At 32.0% G+C, this 18097-nt stretch overlaps 2 protein-coding genes across 2 annotated transcripts; one reads left to right on the forward strand and one right to left on the reverse strand.

Annotated features, from left to right (window-relative positions):
- The first annotated feature begins 1045 nt into the window (after positions 1 to 1045).
- Positions 1046 to 13533, forward strand: LOC122276297 (lecithin-cholesterol acyltransferase-like 4). The gene is made up of 11 exons (XM_043085907.1): positions 1046 to 1560; positions 2778 to 2869; positions 3491 to 3609; positions 8744 to 8879; positions 9040 to 9091; positions 10232 to 10332; positions 10517 to 10699; positions 11810 to 11967; positions 12180 to 12234; positions 12416 to 12469; positions 12961 to 13533. Exons 1-11 carry the CDS (start codon positions 1317 to 1319, stop codon positions 13363 to 13365), a joined length of 1599 nt encoding a protein of 532 aa, XP_042941841.1. The 5' UTR covers positions 1046 to 1316; the 3' UTR covers positions 13366 to 13533.
- Positions 13534 to 14419: 886 nt separating this feature from the next.
- LOC122276298 (cysteine-rich and transmembrane domain-containing protein B-like) lies at positions 14420 to 15462 on the reverse strand. The gene is made up of 3 exons (XM_043085908.1): positions 15216 to 15462; positions 14794 to 15052; positions 14420 to 14668 (listed from the first exon to the last, which is right to left on the reverse strand). The coding sequence occupies exons 1-3, from the start codon at positions 15244 to 15246 to the stop codon at positions 14623 to 14625; spliced, it is 336 nt and encodes a 111-aa protein (XP_042941842.1). The 5' UTR covers positions 15247 to 15462; the 3' UTR covers positions 14420 to 14622.
- Positions 15463 to 18097: the final 2635 nt, after the last annotated feature.

The raw sequence follows: 18097 nt of genomic DNA on the forward strand, positions 1-18097 counted from the left end.
ATAATTAATATTCCAGTAATTGTCTTAACTGCTAAAATTTTCAACTCCAAATCTTGTCGGAGAAAAGATTTAGGATTTGTTGGGAAAATGAGATGATTTATTCTTATCTAATTACTCTATTTTAAAATTTCTAATAATTTTATTTTCAAATATCATTAAAATATAAATATTGTTTTTGTTTTTAATTTTTTTATTTAGTCATTACCTTATCATTTCAACTTTTTCAATCTTTAAAACAAAATATAAAAAATAATATAAATTTTTTTTAATTTCAAAATAAAAATAATATTATATTAATATCTAAATTTTATAATATTTTTATTCAAATTTATCCATCTCATTTTTCAAAATTTAATAAAATATATTTTTATTTAATTTTTATTATAACAAGCCTTTAATTTCCACGTAAGAAAATAATGTCTCAAGTTTCAAAGAGTTAGGTATTGGTATTTCAAACTTTTCTTACGTTACGAAATCCATTAGCCTTCACATGTTGCAATGCATACATCTTCTTCCGCTTTCACAATACTTTTTATAATATTTTATAAAATTATATTTTAAACAGAGAAATATTTTATAAAAATAAAATTATATTATAAAAATACTCTTATTTTAAAATATAATTATAAAAATATTGCAAAAAATATTTGGTAGTTATCATTATTCTTAATTAAAACAGAGGACAGGCCAACTGACTATAAAATTTTTTAAGAATATTTTTACTTTCACAAAAATATTATATAAAAATAATATAACAAATTGATATAGTTTCATTTAATCTATTAAATTTATTTTATAATAAAAATAAATTTATAATCTGATAAACTACATCAAATCACGTCAATTTATAAGATTATTTTTATGTAATTAATTTATGATTAGAATATTTTTTATTTTTTAATTACCAAATATTAAGACTACTAATTTAAGAATTGGAAAAAAAATAAAAAAAAAATAAAAGAAAAAAGAAAAAGCACATATATCGACCGTGAAGTCTGGTAAGACGTGCCTATTTACTATTGGCTCTCGAACAGGCTCCGGATAAACCAACTGTAGAGAAATAACACCCTCCCCGTCTTCATTGCCTTCTGTTTTTATTTTGCAGTGTATCTGCCGCTGCGAAGCTTCGCGGTCACGCCCTCTGACAGCTTAACGACGCGCTCATAAATCCGAACCGCAATCCCGGTTTTCTTCCTTCCTTCAAATCAACCAACCATCGGACCCTTAAAAACCTGCAGCCTTTTCTGTAAAAGAAATTCATACCCTACAAAAGACCCATACTTTTGATCCAATTAATTTTAGGGATTTGACACGGAATGGCCGTGCTGTTGGAGGAAATCGTGCACTCGGTCGAGCTTTGGCTGAAGCATCTCAGGAAAAAGCCCCAACCGTACGCGGACCCGAATCTCGACCCGGTTTTGTTGGTGCCCGGCGTCGCCGGTTCGGTTCTGAAGGCCGTTAGTAACGATAACGGTAAGGAGGAGCGGGTTTGGATTCGGATTTTTGGCGCGGATTACAAGTGCCGGACCAAGCTTTGGTCTCGCTTCGACCCCTCTACGGGTATTTTTTTTCGTTTTCTTAGCTTTGACTCTATATATATATATATATATATTTTTTTTTTTGCTTCGTGAAGTTTTTAACTTCCTTGACCTGTGTTTGGTTTCTGTGGAGGTGGACGAAGGAAAGGATCTTTAGAGTTTAGTATTTGGCTCTTGGGGAATCGGCTGAAAATGAGAGAGAATTAAAAGCGGGTCTTCTTGTTTCTTTGCCCTCTGAGGAAATAGAGGGGAAATTGATTTAATTTGATTGAAACCAAAGAAAATACGCAATGGTATTAAGCCAACATCTCCTAACATGAAAACAAACCTTAAGAATTAGAGTCAACAGTAGCTGAAGTAGACATGGGTGGCAATTAGGTCCTATAACAAAACTAGATAGTTTCTAATTGCATTAATTTGTTTTTGGGTCATTTGAGTAGGTCTGAAGGTTTTTTATCCTGTTCGCTTAGTTGTGTTCCAATTGATTGATTATATAGCTAAAAACCCTTGGTTCCAGATTATGATTTTTAGTATTGCTTTTAGCTCACTCTACTTCCTAGCTTGTATTTAGGTGTTTTCTCTTGTATACTTCTGGTGTACTTGGCTATGCCTATTTACTTGTCAATAAAGTTTTCTTTTAACTTAAAAAAACAAATGATCTTTTAGTATTAGAAGAAGGCTCATCTTATTGTACGATAATCCAAGGAGCAGCTCTATGAGTCCGCTTGGAACTAATCTAATCCTGAGCCATTTGTTCTCCTCTCTTGGTATGGTAAAAAAATAAAAAACAATTTCAGGCCAACAAACTTCCTGAAATTTTTTTTTTTTTTTGGCCTGAAATTGTTTTTGGTCCAATGTGCTGAATATTTGTGCTAGTTAAGAAATTTGGAAAACTTGCTTGCTCAAACCAGGTTAAATTGTTGCTTCCCTAATATGTTCGTATATTCATTTGTTAGGGTACACGGATCTGAACTCGTTTAAACGAATAAATCATTTAAGTAAAAACAGATAGGAAAAAGCTTTGCTTCCTTAATGTGTATATATGTTCTCATTTATGTCAACAAATGCTTTCTTAATAAGTAACTCAACAAACGCTTGTATGAAACTGCATGCAAATATGCCTCACACTGTTGCAATTACTTGTATGCTTTATATTTTTTAAGCTTTCTTTTTTAATGATCACGCAATTTACAATTATCAATTTCTGGTGTTCAATAACGATGTTTACATGTGAAACAGGTACAACTATGTCTTTGGACCCAAAGTCAAGTGTTATGGTTCCCGAGGACAGATTCGGACTATATGCAATTGATGTGTTGGACCCTGACATGGTGTGTTATATATCTTTTACTTGTATTGCTTATTTAGGAACTGGCTTTACAGTTGAATAGCTTACTGCTTCTATAAATTTCATACTTTTTTTATCTTTTGGATATGTAATTGTCTATGCTCTATTCTTTAAAATTTTGTTTGAAGACTTGAAGAAGCTGACAAATATTATTTTATTGGGAGAAAAAAGGTTGAAATGCTTTCCGTGAGTTGTAACTTAGCTTTCTATCAGATCTTTGCATCTTAAGTAAAATGTTAAGTATAACATTAACCTGAGTGTTTTCTTTCTTGTGTGTAGTAGGTATTTCCTTTGTATGCTTCCTGTATACTTGGGCTGTTCTTATTCTTGGTAATAAAATTCTTATTAATTATCAAAAAAAAAAAAATGTTAAGCTGAGTGTAGGTTCCTCCCTCATCAGCTTATCTGTGGTTTGGTGTATAATTTATAACTTTTTTGGACTAAACATATATCACAAGTTGGTTATGCTGAATTACATATGACTGCTAAGTGAAACCCTGCTAGAATGTTTTCGTTACCATTTTTTTCTGGCAGTTAAATATGCTTTAGCTGAATAAAAAAGTGAACTACTGATGAATGTCTTCTAATGTTTTGCTTCATGCAGATCATTGGTCGTGATTGTGTTTATTATTTTCACGAGATGATTGTTGAGATGATCAAATGGGGTTTTCAAGAGGGACAAACACTTTTTGGATTTGGTTATGATTTCCGCCAAAGTAACAGGTACCTGCCAAATGGCACATTTATTTGAATGCTGCTACGTTTAAAAAGTTTGTAAGACAAGCCTGAAAAAGTAGAAAAGGATCCGACATTGTACTGTGTGCACCTTTATGAGTTTGTTGCAAACATATTACGACCTGAGTTCCATGCTTTGTGTTGTAGCTTTTAACATTATCAGGCACTCTTTGACAACAAACTTGGGAGGTCAACCTAGCCCATGATACTTTTTTTTTAGTAATCTCCATTTGGGGTGTTGGGGGTTGGGAGATTAACAAGGTGGTTGGTTCAGTTTGGTGTTTGCATACACCTCTTCTCCTCGACAGTCTATACAGTTCTACCTATTGCAATGGAAAGAGATGTACCAAACTCTATATTCCTAGTTTTAAAAAAGAAAACCGTATATTCTTAGTTCTTGATGAATTTTCTAACATCGTATACTTTGCGTCCACAGTCTCCAAGACTTGATTGTTTCCACTCGAGACTTATTCTTTATTCTTCTAAAGCTCCATTGTTTTAGGAAGTTGATTAGTTCTACCAGATAGTGGTCAACTTTGCTAGTTATAGAGGGAACAGTAGGTTTATCTCCTTCATCTCTAACTGATCCAGCAAAACTGAGTTTTTCAGTCATGCTGATTTGAAGGATTTCAAAGGATAAATTTTAGTTAATTTCATCTTCACTGATTTAGAAAAGCAATTTTTTTTTTTAAATAAAGAAAAATATTTTACTTCAAGGTTTTTTTGATAAGAAGATGTAAATTTTATTGATATGAATGAAATAGGCAAAGCCCGTGTACACAGGAATTTTACTTCAAATTAATACATGAAATCTGAAAATAATTTGTTGGGAGTATTGAGAACTTGAATTATGCAATCCCAAATTCATTAGCATCGCACAAAACTATTATCTATCACCTTATTATAATTTACCATAGACTTAGTACTGTTTTTAAGTCTTAACTCGTACTTAATATGGCTTGTCAGAATGTGATAAAGTTGGAAACTCGTGCTTTGCTCTTCCTTTTGTTGCTTAAAAAAAAAGCAATCCTTAAATATTTGATCCATTCTTTCCTCCTTGGTGTAGCATAATAACTCTATAGAAACATATTTGTTAAAGGCTACATATGGTTGTAATGACGTAAGGAAAACTCAAGCAACATTTGGGCCTTTACTCTAAAAAGACTGTCAACGATACAAGTGGAGCCTATTGTAGGATTGTCACTTGTATTTCTCTTTGTGATGCTAAATTCTCAGTTTTTGGGCCCTGAAGAACATATTCCTTGATCTCATGAAAATTTCTATGATTCTTGTCGGTAAAAACTCAATTCTCATAGTTACAGGTTGCTTGTGGTTGGATTTCATGGTTGTATATACATACTAGTCTCCATTTTTTCGTCTTGGTTTTGTGTGGATTTCCAGTCTTTTGAGATGACTGATGGGGATTTCAGTGTTACGTATCACTGAAAAAAGTAGGTGTAGCTTGAACAATCTTGTTGGACTGTGTGAGTGTGGGGTTGTTATTGACATCCATCAAAGCTGTGTTTCAGGCCAAGGGTTGCTGGGTTTTTAGCCGAATCCCAAGTATGCAGGATGTATAAAGAGGGATTAAAGTTCATCGATAAAATCATTAGGCATATCCCAAGTATGCAGGATGTATACAAAGGAAATACCTAATTAGAAAATAGAAGCAAATACAAGGAGATCATGAAATTTAGGGTATGTTTGGAAACAATTTTTATCTCATCTAATCCCATCTCAACTCATCTCATCTTATTTCTTTGCCAAACATTTTTCAAACACAAAACACTTTCAAACTAATCATTACATCTTTCCCAAACTTTCTTACAAAAAACAAAAAACAATTCAATTTTTTCAAATTTTAAAATAAAAGTAGTATTAAAATTTTTTATTCTAACAATAGTTTAACTTTATAATATTTTTTATTCAACTTGTTCTATCTCTTTTCTCAAAACCCAATAAATACTTAACTCAAACTATCTCACTACAATTTACAAATATTTTACTACTTTTCACAAAGGAAAAATCTATTTGTCCTTCTCACACTTCACACACCACATTTATTTTAATTTTTTTTTCATTTTTTTATAATAAATATGTAGTGTGTGAATGATAAATAAAATAATTTAATTAGTTTAACAAGAATAAAATAAAATAAAAAATAAAAAAAATAAAAAATAATATTTTAATATATAAAGTGTGTGGTGTAGGATGATGTGTAGCATTTCTCTTTCACAAAACCCTCATCTGATCTCATTTTCGAAGCATGCCTTAGAGCATTAGCATTGGCTTCATCAAAAGTCAATGCATCTTCAAATTTTGATGAATTTACTTAAAATAAACTTGCATTGGATTCATCAAATGGGTCTTTGGGAAGATTTGAGTTACAGTATTTGTTGCTCTTTCTTCAAATTTGAAAGTCTACTATTCCACTTTCAAACTAATATTTTATTCTAATTTTAATGGACAATAGTTTTATTTTATTTTATTCTAAATTAGTTGGGAATCAATTATTAAAGTACTAAATTAAATTATTAATGTACATATGGTTAGTATAATTACAAAATATGAAAAAAAAATTAAAAATATTATTATTAAAAAAAAAATATTATATTATTATTTTGATGAATCTAATGGCTAATCCATGTGGAATTATAGATATGAAGGTTTTGAATTTAAGGAAAATTTGATATGAAGGTTTTGAATTTAAGGAAAATTTGTACTGTTCATCGAATTTTGAAGATAAATTTGATGAGTCCAATGCTAGTGCTCTTAGTTTGTTGAATTCTATAGCAATTGCCCAAAATAGGTATTGAAGAAAAAAAATTATAAATTCATTAATTGTATGCTCGTGCTCTTCAAAGTTTTATTGTTAATAGGAACTTTCGATTTGTGTGATCATACATATTTTCTAAGTCTAACTTGCAAAGAACACCCAAATCCCTTGATCTTACTTCTTGTTCAAGCACACATTAGCAAGGAGGGTTGAGTCTTAAATTTGCCATCCACTGATGAGATCTTGTGGAATATAAACCCGTTTTGTTTGATGTGGTGCACATGGAGGGGAAAAAGTGGCTGGGTTTTTTAGGATAGCGTTTTCCAATCAACTTTGCCATTGGATGGAATGCCAACTATGTACATCTAGGCAAGGGCCAGTTTGGTTCCTTAACCCATCTCATCTCAACTTATCTTAATTTATTTCATCTAATCATTACAATTTTTTTAAATTTCAACTAAAAATATAATAAACAGTTCAACTTTTTTAAATTTCAAAATAATAATATTATTAAAAAATAATGTATATATTTTTTTGATAAGTAAGAGATAAATATTATTTGAATGAGATATGCATAAGCCATGTACACCGGAAGTATACAGAAAAACACCTAAATACATTCTAACTACGATGAATTAAAGACAAAAAATCATGAACGTTGTCCCCATTTAATACAATAGTGGAAAACCAAAGCAATAAAGTGTGGAGAAATTTTTTTTTCAGTTCCTCCCTTGTACTTTCCTTATCATCAAAACAACGCTCATTCCTTTTTGACCAAATACACCACATGATACATAACGGAATCATCTTCCACACCGCAGCCACTTGAAGACAACCTTGTAGCTTCCTCCAACAACCCAACAAATCCACCACCCTCGAGGGCATCACCCAAGGAACATTCACCCTTTGAAAGATCTCATCCCACAACCCCCTTGCTACCTCGCAATGCAATAGAAGATGGTTCACATATTCTCCATTCTTTTTACACATATAACATCAATCTACCACTACGCTACCCCTCTTCCTCAAATTGTCCGCAGTCAAGATCTTCTCAAGAGTAGCATTCCATACAAAAAAAAGCAACTTTAGAGGGCACCCGGGACCTCCATTTATTTTTCCAAGGGAGCGGAGCATGATCTTGTGTTATAAAGATTTTGTAATATGCCTTAACCGTGCATTTCTTATTATTAGACCTCCACTTCAATCTATCCTTTTGTGTCGTAGGCAACCCCCTGGAGTATAGTAGGCTGAAAAACTCTGATACAATGGCTAGTTCCCAATCATGAAAATTCCTATTAAAAAGAATATTCCATTGGTGGGAGCCATTCGAAAAGAGTCGCATATCCGCCATAGAAGCCTCTCTATTTAGAGCAATACTATAAAGAGCCAGAAACACCCTTTTCAATGCATGATCTCCACACCACACATCCCTCCAAAAACTGATACGATTGCCCTCACCTGCTACAAAACAAATATGTTTTTCAAAACATGGCCACCCCCTCCTTATAAACTTCTATAAACCCACACCATACCCCCCTCTCACTTCATTAGAGCACCACCCACCCCAAGCCGTCCCATATCTAACATCGATGATTGCTTTCCACAAAGATCCCCCCTCCGAATGATATCTCCACAACCATTTCCCCAATAACGCTTTATTAAATTTAAAAAAAAAAAAAATTGTTTAGTAGCACAAATCAGCTCAAAATTGTTTATTTATCAAAAAAATTTTATTCAACTTTCATCTCAACTCAACTCAGCTTAACTCAACATCCAAATACAACCATAGTTTCTAGGATTTTTTGATCTCTTTTCCTTTTATGCTTAGATGTGTTTGATGGTATTCCTTGTATACTTTGATGTAGCCTTTGTTTCTTCTTGTTGTTCATTAAGAAAAGTTCTCTTAAAAAAAATTGCCGATACTCTCTTGAACACATTTTGGATTGGTACTTTCTCAATGTTATCTTGATATGGAATTTTCTTTTATGTTAAATTTAGGCATGCAAGTATATACCAGTTTCTTCCCTCAATTTGTATATTTATTTTCTTTAATCCCTTTACTTTTGGATGTCAAGAGTTATTTATATAAAAAAAAGGATGGTCTGCATGAGTTATTTTGGCAGATGGCATAATCACATAATTTTTAAGTATCACATTCTTTTGTAAATCAAGATAACAAATATTTCAATTGAGGTGGACTTAAAAATTAATTTTTTTAATCAGGAAATCTCTTTCTAGAATAATTCATATATCAGCCCTTGATTGGGTGTGGCTTTTGAATGAAGATATTTTTCTGTTCTTGTAAGTTAATGTTATCAACCTCTTTATGCTTTGTTTATCTCTTAGGTTGCCTAAAACATTGGAGCGGTTAGCTGCAAAACTAGAGTCGGTATATAATGCTTCTGGAGGGAAAAAGATAAACATCATAAGTCATTCCATGGGGGGTCTTCTGGTGAAATGTTTCATGTGCCTGCATAGTGATGTAAGAATCCACATTTCTTATTTCTTGACTTTTTCTAATTTTCCTTTCTGCCTTTTCAATCTCATATCTCACTTTCTATGGCTCATGGTTGTCTTTCTTAGCTGGTGCTTCATCTTTACTGCAAGGTAAATCCTACAGCTTTATGCATGTTGTTTTGCAGATTTTTGAGAAATATGTGAAGAATTGGATTGCAATTGCAGCACCGTTTCAGGGTAAGTGATCCTATGTAATTTGAACAACAGAGTTTAATAATAGCTGCTATGTGACTGCAACTTCTAGCTTTCTGATACATATAGAAATAAGGAATTTTGCTTTGTGTGTATCTTCTCTTTATGGGAATGACGTTGCTTTTCCGTCCACACTTTCTTGCTCCAAATATGTGTGTACTCTGAAATAGAAAAATAAAATGACTGACTTCAGAAGGATATATTATGCTGAATGCTGTAAGAGTTGTGCTACTTTTCTTGCTTATGGTATATTCCAAGAAAATGTCCTGGAACATGTTATTCATTCCAAATTTATATATGCTGGGATCAAACTATTCTTAAAATTGTTGTACATGCTAATAGTTGCCATATGCCTATCAGCTGAATTGCTCTGTTGAACTTCTTGGCAATTAATCATTACATATAGCTTGGTTTATACTTTAAAATCGTCAATCCATTTCAGTCTAGTTTGAACTTTAAAAAAATTTGTTCTATTTCCATTTAATGCGTTGCTATAATTTTCATGCTCTACATCTTAGTTGGTTTGAAAAGGATTACCCAGAAGTTTTTTTTTTTTTTTTTATAAGTAATAAGAAAATTTTATTGACAAGTAAATAGGCATAGCCCTAGTACACAAAAGTATACAAGAGAAAACACCTAAATACAAACTAGGAACTAGAATAGGCTAAAAGCAAATCATGAAGATTATCTCCATCCAATACAAGAGCCTTTGCCCAAATACACAAAGTACAAAAGAAAAACTCTCTAAGTTCTCCCATCGAGCATTCTCTTATCTTCAAAACACTGCCCATTTATTTTCAACCATAAACACCACCTCAAACATGAAGGGATCATCCTCCATATGGCAACAATTCGGTGAATCCCCTTAAAACCTTGCCAACAAGCTGAGATATCCACCACTTGCTTATGCATCACCCAAGCAATACCCATCTGACCAAAAATCTCATCCCAAAAAGTCTTAGCCACCATGGTCAACAGATTCACCATCTTTCTTACGCAAGAAGCACCAATCCACAACAAATAATCCACGCTTTCTCAAATTATCCGTGGTCAAAATTTGATCTTGGTTTTTATTTCCCTGAATTTTTTTGAGTTATTGAGGCAGTGTGTCAAATTGTTGTGCAGGTGCACCTGGATATGTCACATCTACCTTTTTGAATGGAATGTCATTTGTTGAAGGGTGGGAACAGAATTTTTTTATATCAAAATGGAGCATGCACCAGCTGGTATGAGTCCATTTCTGTTGGTGGTTTGATTTACATTTCTCTCGGGGCTTCCCCTCGTTGCACTATTTTTTTTAATATTGAGATACCTGTCACTTTTATATCCTTTCAGTTTGCTGATTCTTGGATGTGAGTTGCACTTTTTTTTATAGATGACTATTTTATTAATATGTTGCAATTTTTTCAGCTGATCGAATGTCCATCAATTTATGAATTGATGAGTTGTCCAAGTTTTGATTGGCAACAAATTCCTCTCCTAGAGATCTGGAGAGAGAGGCTAGACAGTGAGGGGAACTCTCATATTATCCTAGAATCTTACCCTCCAGCAGAAAATATAGAAATTTTTAAGGAAGCTCTTTCAAGTAACACGGTAAGCTACGATATCTGGTTGGGTCAAGTGCAGATCACTGAAGTTTGGGATAGCTTCAAGACTCTTATACTCTCTCTGGGTCTTAGTGAATGTGAAACACTCTCACCATGTTTGGATTTTTGAACATTTACAATCTTTAAAAATATTTTTATTTCACTTTTTTAGTTGACTTATGATAGAGGTGGTTTTTAAGGACATACATGATTTTTAAAGTGGTAACTAATGAAATGTTGCTAGATAGCACTAAGTGGCTTAATAACGATATATATATATATATATAGCTGATTCCCATTGATCGAGATCAAGGCATAGTTGAGTTGATTTGAGAATATCTAATTGTCACATTTCAAACGCTAGTTTCCTATTATGCCAAGTTTTCTGATAAGCAATTGCCTAATATATGAAAGGATTGGTTTTGGAGAATATACTTCCAGTAAGGGAAGTATGTGGGGAAAGTTTACAGCATTTTCACTCGTTTTGGTGTTATGTGGAATTTCAGTTTGCTTATGTTTGGTTCAATGCACTTTCTTTTTCATGTATTTTTACAAGTCTGTCTTTGTATTTTGTGCTCCAAGTTGTTCCAGGTTGAGAGGGAGTATAAGATTTTTTTTTTTTTGCTTGGTTTCTTTCAAGCTGAGCGTATAAGATGTATATACTTCAGCTTGAGGGGGAGTATTATGGAAAGTATTAACTATAAGAAAAAAAAGTATTACGGAAATCATTAATAAGAAGAATATATTTCTATGCAATAGAATGTTGAGAGGAAGGAAGAATTACCTTCATCCTCTCATTTTCTGTTAAAATTCAATTCCTTGCACCAGCTGATGATCATTTAATTGCAAGTTCAGGGTTTTCTCGTGATCAACATTTGAACTTGCAACTTTGGTTTCCAGCGTGTTCTTTATTTTCTTATTCATTGGATTGTTGTTTGGGTTATTCTCCATGGAAAAAAATAAAAATATAAGAGCTTACTGTTATCCATAAGGTTACATATGTCCTAACCATGCATATTGATGATTTTATTCGCTGTTATTATTATGTGGTGCTATGCAAACACTAGATGAGGAGAGCTGTAATGGCTTACTTGACTTCATCTGTATTTAATTCCAGGTCAATTATGATGGCGAAATTATTCCCCTACCATTCAACTTGGAGATTTTGAAATGGGCTAATGAAACACACAAGGTTTTATCTAGTGCTAAAGTGCCCTCTGGAGTTAAATTCTACAATATATATGGGATCAATCTTGAGACGCCCCATAGTGTCTGGTAATATTCATTGACTTTTAGATGAAGTGTTACTGGTTAAACTTTTTTGTGTTCAAAAAATAAAGCTTCTGTTTGGTTTATTGTGGAATAGAAGATCATAACAACTATATTTTACTTATAAAAAAGTGAAGATTATAACAACTAATATATTAGTTATGTTTGTTGCTAGTGAGTTGGATTCATTTTACCTCTAAAGTTAATTTACTCTGCAGTTATGGAAGTGAGGAAACTCCGGTTTCAGATTTACTACTACTACCATTTTTCGAGGTCAGTATCTGCTATGGACTGTTCTCAGTGTACCTCCTAGTTCCCAAAGTTTAACCAACTGTTTTGTGGTTCACCCATTTTTATATAGATCCAATATTAAATTTCTTAATATGATCTCATGTTTCTTTTTTCTAGAAGTTGCCGTGTATAAGAAAACTGACTTTCATTTGCATATTTTCAGCCTAAATACGTATGTGTTGATGGTGATGGAACAGTTCCGACAGAGTCAGCTAAGGTATGCCTGAGTTTCTGTTGTATATGTTATGAGTCAGTGCTACAGAAGAAGATATATGTTAGTTTAGTAGCTGGGGTCATGATCAATTTCTCAGACAGGATGCTTTTAGCAACATTCATCATTTCTGCAGATTGAAGAAATCATTTTTTGGACATTGTTATATGCAAAAGAGGAATACCAAATATTATTTAGCTTTTGATAAATCCATTGAATGGTAAACTGTGCAGAAGATAAACAAGAAAACTTTAAAAAATTTGACGGTTGTTATTATCTAGGAATCCTTTAAGAACAATGAAATAGGAAAACTTGAGCTGCCCATCTAACTATACCTCAATGAAAAGGAGAAAATGGTTTGGCTATTACATAGACATCTTGATCCAGCAGATATATTGTCAGTCATGGCTCTCTGCTGATCTAATTTAGATTGTTCATTGTGATTTTTTGACTAGCAATATATGTTACGTTGCTTTTCCTTTTCATTACCCTTCCAGGCCGATGGGCTCAATGCAGAAGCAAGGGTTGGAGTCCCTGGTGAGCATCGAGGAATTCTCTGTGACCATCATGTATTTCGTATTCTCAAGCACTGGCTGAAGGCAGATTCAGACCCTTACTACAACCCTCTAAATGATTATGTGATTTTACCCACTGCATTTGAAATGGAAAAGCACAGGGAGAAAGGCTTCCAAGTAACATCACTTAAAGAAGAATGGGAAATCATCTCAGAAGATGACCGAGACAGTGTTGCTGATACAAAGCCTTCGGTGAGCTCCATATCGGTTTCTCATGTTGGAGACGATCAATCTTCATGGACTGAGGCTCGTGCTACTGTCATTATTCACCCTCAAAATGAGGGCAAGCAGCATGTTGAGCTGAATGCCATAAGTGTGTCAAGTTGATTCCTAAATCAGTTCCTATCAAACTGTTTTATTGAATGGATGGAAAAGGATAGAAGTCTCCTCTACCATCTGTGTGGTTAAGATCTTGTAAAATCAAAGAATGAACTTACGAGATACATATGTAAATGTGTCTATACATTTTAAAAAAAAAAACTAGCATTCATTGAACTTTGCTTATTGGTTTCTGGTTCTTGTCAGACTGTATAAATACTGAACTGGAGAAATTGCCAAAAAAAAAAAAAAAAAGAAAATAAAAAAGAAAAGAAAGAAAGAAAACTAGTATTCATTGAACTTGCTTATTGGTACCTGTTACTTTGAACTGTAAATATGCTGAACGGTGGTACCAGTATTATCTTATGTAGGTTGATTTTTAGGTGTGAACCAGGAAGGTGGTTTGCACGAATAAAAAGAATTGCTGAATTCATTAATGTTTTTGTAGTCTTATGCCCCCATTGAGTGTAAGGCCTTGCAAATCCCTCAAGCTCTACTAATTAAACTTACAGACAGCAAGTTTCATCTTCTGGTCTCTGGCGATGGATAATCTCAACACTGACAGTTGCATTGAGATCTAAATGCACTTGCTATGGCCTTTGTCAAAGATTATGCACCGATGAGGGTTGAGTTGTTATGTTGGCGGAATCTCTGTTGCAGGTATAGAATACTGTTTTTCTAGCTTTCTACATTTTCTATGCTTGGATGGCTGCACCTACATACCATATCTTTCAATTTCCTAGTTTTTATACTTCAAAACGTCTCTTTTTTCTTCTTCTTGTTAGTTGGGTATTTCCTCCTCTCTTTGCTCTTTATCAAATTCAAGTGGAGAAATTTGTGTACTCTTGGTACTTTCGTTTGGAAGCTTATAAAAAAATCCACAGCCATATAGAGATATGCTCTTGGTTTATCTTAAATATTTTCGTGGACTCTCCCTCCTTCCATCTTGTCTTTATTCCAAACAGGGTAATCGAAGTTTGAAGGCACCTTCAACGCGAAGGGTCCATGAAATGCTCAATTGGCCACACAACTTTATAAATGAAATTTACTGAAATTTACGACAAGTCTTAGAATAGAAAAATATATAGCCATGAGATCCATGATCCAAATACAGTATCCTCGATAACATAACCTATTTACCGACTCTGTAAAGTGAAAAAAATTTAAAGAACATAGCAAAAATCTGGTCAAATACAATGAAAATAGACAGAAAATAGAGTCATTTTGAAAGAGAGAGGAAGCATATCGGTAAAGAATATAAAATCCTTAAAAGCAGATATCCAAGAGGCAGCAGCAACACATGGCAGCACAACTGCAACAACAGAAACAGAAAATATATATGATAAACAAACCATTCACTAAAATATAGGCTAATGAAGATTGATCTTTAAGATAAAAAAGAAGTAGGTGAAAAAAGAGACTGAGCAAAACGCTTACCATCCCTTCCAAAACCCTCCCCTGTGCTTAGTTTTTGGATGAGGGGTTGATTGTTGGGGGTAACCAGGACCACTTTTCATGGGGTAACCTACGGGTGGTGGTGCAACAAAAGGACCTTGCGAGTAGTCGGCTTGGACCGGTGGCGGATAGGATAGATGTGCAGCAACAGGATGTGGAGGTGGAGGAGGATAAACTTGACCTGGTGGAACATATGCACCCGGTGGAGGAGGATATGATGTGGGTGGCGGCGGATATACCACTACAAAATCAAACAAGCAACTTAATTGTACAGAATTTAGATATACAAAACCCAAAGCATCTCAAAGAAGTATTTAACACAGGCATGAGTTTTTTGGAAAATGTTCTTGGACATATCAAGTGTGTGTGTATTATATTGCCAAATAATTTGGATACAAATTTACCTGGAGCCTGAGGATAGTTGTATTTACTCATGTCCGAATTAAACGAGATATTTCTCAAGTAAAATGGATATTAATGCTGATGCTGAGAATCTATTCCAGAGAGAATTGGAGTACTAAGGTCAAGGAAATGAATATAAGGGCTTGTGAAGCTTATTGTATTTATAACTCTCCACAGTAAAATATCATCATGCAGATTGCAGAGCATTTAATATGAATACTTAGAAATTAGTGTTTCTTGTTGAAAGCTCAGACGCGGAACGGAGAAGACCGGCCGTCTATGGAGACTTTATAAGCACCCGTAGTTGGAATTGTGATGAGTATTGGTTGATGCATTCCTTGTCATAAATTCTAGTTCAATTTCAACTTCTAGACCTTGGAAAGGAAAGAGAAGTTTCGTGGATTGGATATGGAAGTCTTACTTTTCTAGATGTTCTACAGGATTAGTTTAATAATTTTTGCGTCGACCCATGATTGTTATACTTGCTGTTGGATAGATTTGTGCAGATTATAAATTGAATAGCTCGATCATTTTTTTCATATCTATATGACTAGGTAGTTTCGAGTTTAATCTAGTTGCTCACATTACCATATGTTTTGTTTAAGATAACTGTTACACACCGAGATTACATGAAGTAAACTAATAAACTGATATGGTTTCATAGAATCCGTTAGATCTACTTTATAATAAATATAACTTTACAATTTGTTGTGATATCAGTTTGTAAGTTTACTTTTGTATAATTCTTTTGTAACTAGAATATTTTTCTTTGTTTAATACATTACATGTTTTGATAGGTTGGATGACCTTTTATCTATCAAAAAAATATTTTGATAGGTTGGATGATTACATGGCCATACTTCAAAGGGTTCCTAATAGTTAATGAGAAATATTATTTATCATCTCCACACCATACATTAACATGTGATTTGTTATTTTTTATATTTTTATTTAAATACACAACTTCACACATCAACATGTGTTTGTTTAAATGGAAAGATAAAAATGATAAATCACATGTTGGTATATGGTATAGGACTGTAGGGGATAATAAGTAGAATTTTTCATAGTTACACATATGAGATGAGATGAGATGATAAATATGTGAATAGTAGTGAAATTATTTGAGTTAAACTTTTATGAGATTTTGGGAAATAAGAGATAAAAAGTTAAATAAAAAAATTATAAAATTAAAAGAGGGTTATGATATAATTTTTTAATATAATTTTGGTTTTGAAGATTTAAAAAAATTGAATTATTTTTTGTGTTTTGTTTAAAAGTTTGGAAAAATTATAATGATTAGATGAAAAATTTGAATACTTAAAAATCTTAAATTGAAAAATATTTGTATTTAAATGATTTTTAGATGTTAGATAAGATGAGATAGAATAAAATATTTTGAAAATTTTGTGAACCAAAACCAGGCTCTCTGTCAATGGGTCACACACAAAACATGCGATGTTATTTTATATAAATTATTCTAATATATGTTATTACAGAAGGAAAACAAGTGCAATATATGCCATATAAATAAATCTAAAATCCAAATTATAGAAGGAAAAATTCTATCATCAAGTTAGTGTGTATTATACACGTAATAATTTAGATGCAATTTAGATAATGAGATAAGATGATATAATTTTAGATAAAAGTTGAAAGTTGAATAAAATATTATTCGTATTTTATTTTTTAATATTATTATTGTTTTGAGATTTGAAAAAAATTAAATTATTTATTATATTTTGTATGAAAATTTGAGAAAGTTATAATGATAAGATGAGATGAAACACTCTCACTATTTAAACAGGACTTAAAAAATAATTTTTAAATCTTATTCAACATCTATAGGTATTATATCCATCCACGAAATTTAGGGTAGGTTTGGATACTGAGTTGAAATGAAATAAGTTAACATGAAGGTTGAATAAAATATTATTATTGTTTTAAGATTTGAAAAAGTTGAATTGTTTATTTTATTTTATATGAAAATTTAGAAAAATTATAATAATTAGATGAAATAAAATACGTTTTATATCCAAACCTAGCCTTAACCTTAAGAAAAAAATCTATTTATCATCATTTTTATTATTATCCTGTCATCATCCTATGGTGTGATATTAAATAATAGGTTTACAATTAAAACATAATAAATAATTTCTAATTATTTAATGATACATCATGATATGATGAGAGGATGATGAGAAAATAGATAATAACTAGCCTTAATGTTAAGGACAATGATAGTATGATTATCAAATATAGTAATGTTACGTATGATCACTTTTGCGTACTCCCTGCATACTTCACTAATGTGATTGACTATATTAATTTTTTTAATATTCAACCAATCACATCATTGTAGTGTGCAACAGAGTATGCAATATTAAATTTTTGTATGTATCAAATATGCCCATCAAATATGTACACTCATATATTTTTATTTTTTCTTAATGATTTAGGAAGTGATTATTGGTGAATTTATAAAAATAATTTTTTTAATAATTAAAGATGTTTAAAAAATACTAAAAAAAAGAAAAAAAATTTCATACTAATGTGTATATTTTGCCAATGTTAAATAGCTAGAATAATGATAGGGTTACTATTTTACTACTACTAATTTACTATTGTTTTTGTATTTGATTTTTTTTTTTAATTTTTAATTTTTAATTTTACTTAATAATTAAGAAAGTGAATATTAATAAAGTTATATATTTTTTTTAGTTAAAAAAATATTTAAAAAAAATGATAAAAAAATAAAAAAACTTGAAATGAAATTGGATAGTAAATGGTTACTCACTAATACACCATCCAGTTTTTCCAAACCCTATCAAATATTATCATTCGATAGATCAATTACCAAACCCAGTTTTTCCAGCTTCAAGTG

Source organism: Carya illinoinensis, chromosome 9 (genome assembly GCF_018687715.1).
Source record: "Carya illinoinensis cultivar Pawnee chromosome 9, C.illinoinensisPawnee_v1, whole genome shotgun sequence".
NCBI lineage: Eukaryota > Viridiplantae > Streptophyta > Magnoliopsida > Fagales > Juglandaceae > Carya > Carya illinoinensis.

Coding starts and splice junctions, on each gene's coding strand:
- LOC122276297 (XM_043085907.1), top strand. CDS start 1,317: ATGGCCGTGCTGTTGGAGGAAATCGTGCACTCGGTCGAGCTTTGGCTG. Junction 10,333..10,516: donor AATGGAGCATGCACCAGCTG/GTATGAGTCCAT, acceptor CAATTTTTTCAG/CTGATCGAATGTCCATCAAT. Junction 11,968..12,179: donor GAGACGCCCCATAGTGTCTG/GTAATATTCATT, acceptor TTTACTCTGCAG/TTATGGAAGTGAGGAAACTC.
- LOC122276298 (XM_043085908.1), bottom strand. CDS start 15,246: ATGAGTAAATACAACTATCCTCAGGCTCCAG. Junction 15,053..15,215: donor CAACTATCCTCAGGCTCCAG/GTAAATTTGTAT, acceptor TTGATTTTGTAG/TGGTATATCCGCCGCCACCC. Junction 14,669..14,793: donor GGAGGGTTTTGGAAGGGATG/GTAAGCGTTTTG, acceptor CTGTTGTTGCAG/TTGTGCTGCCATGTGTTGCT.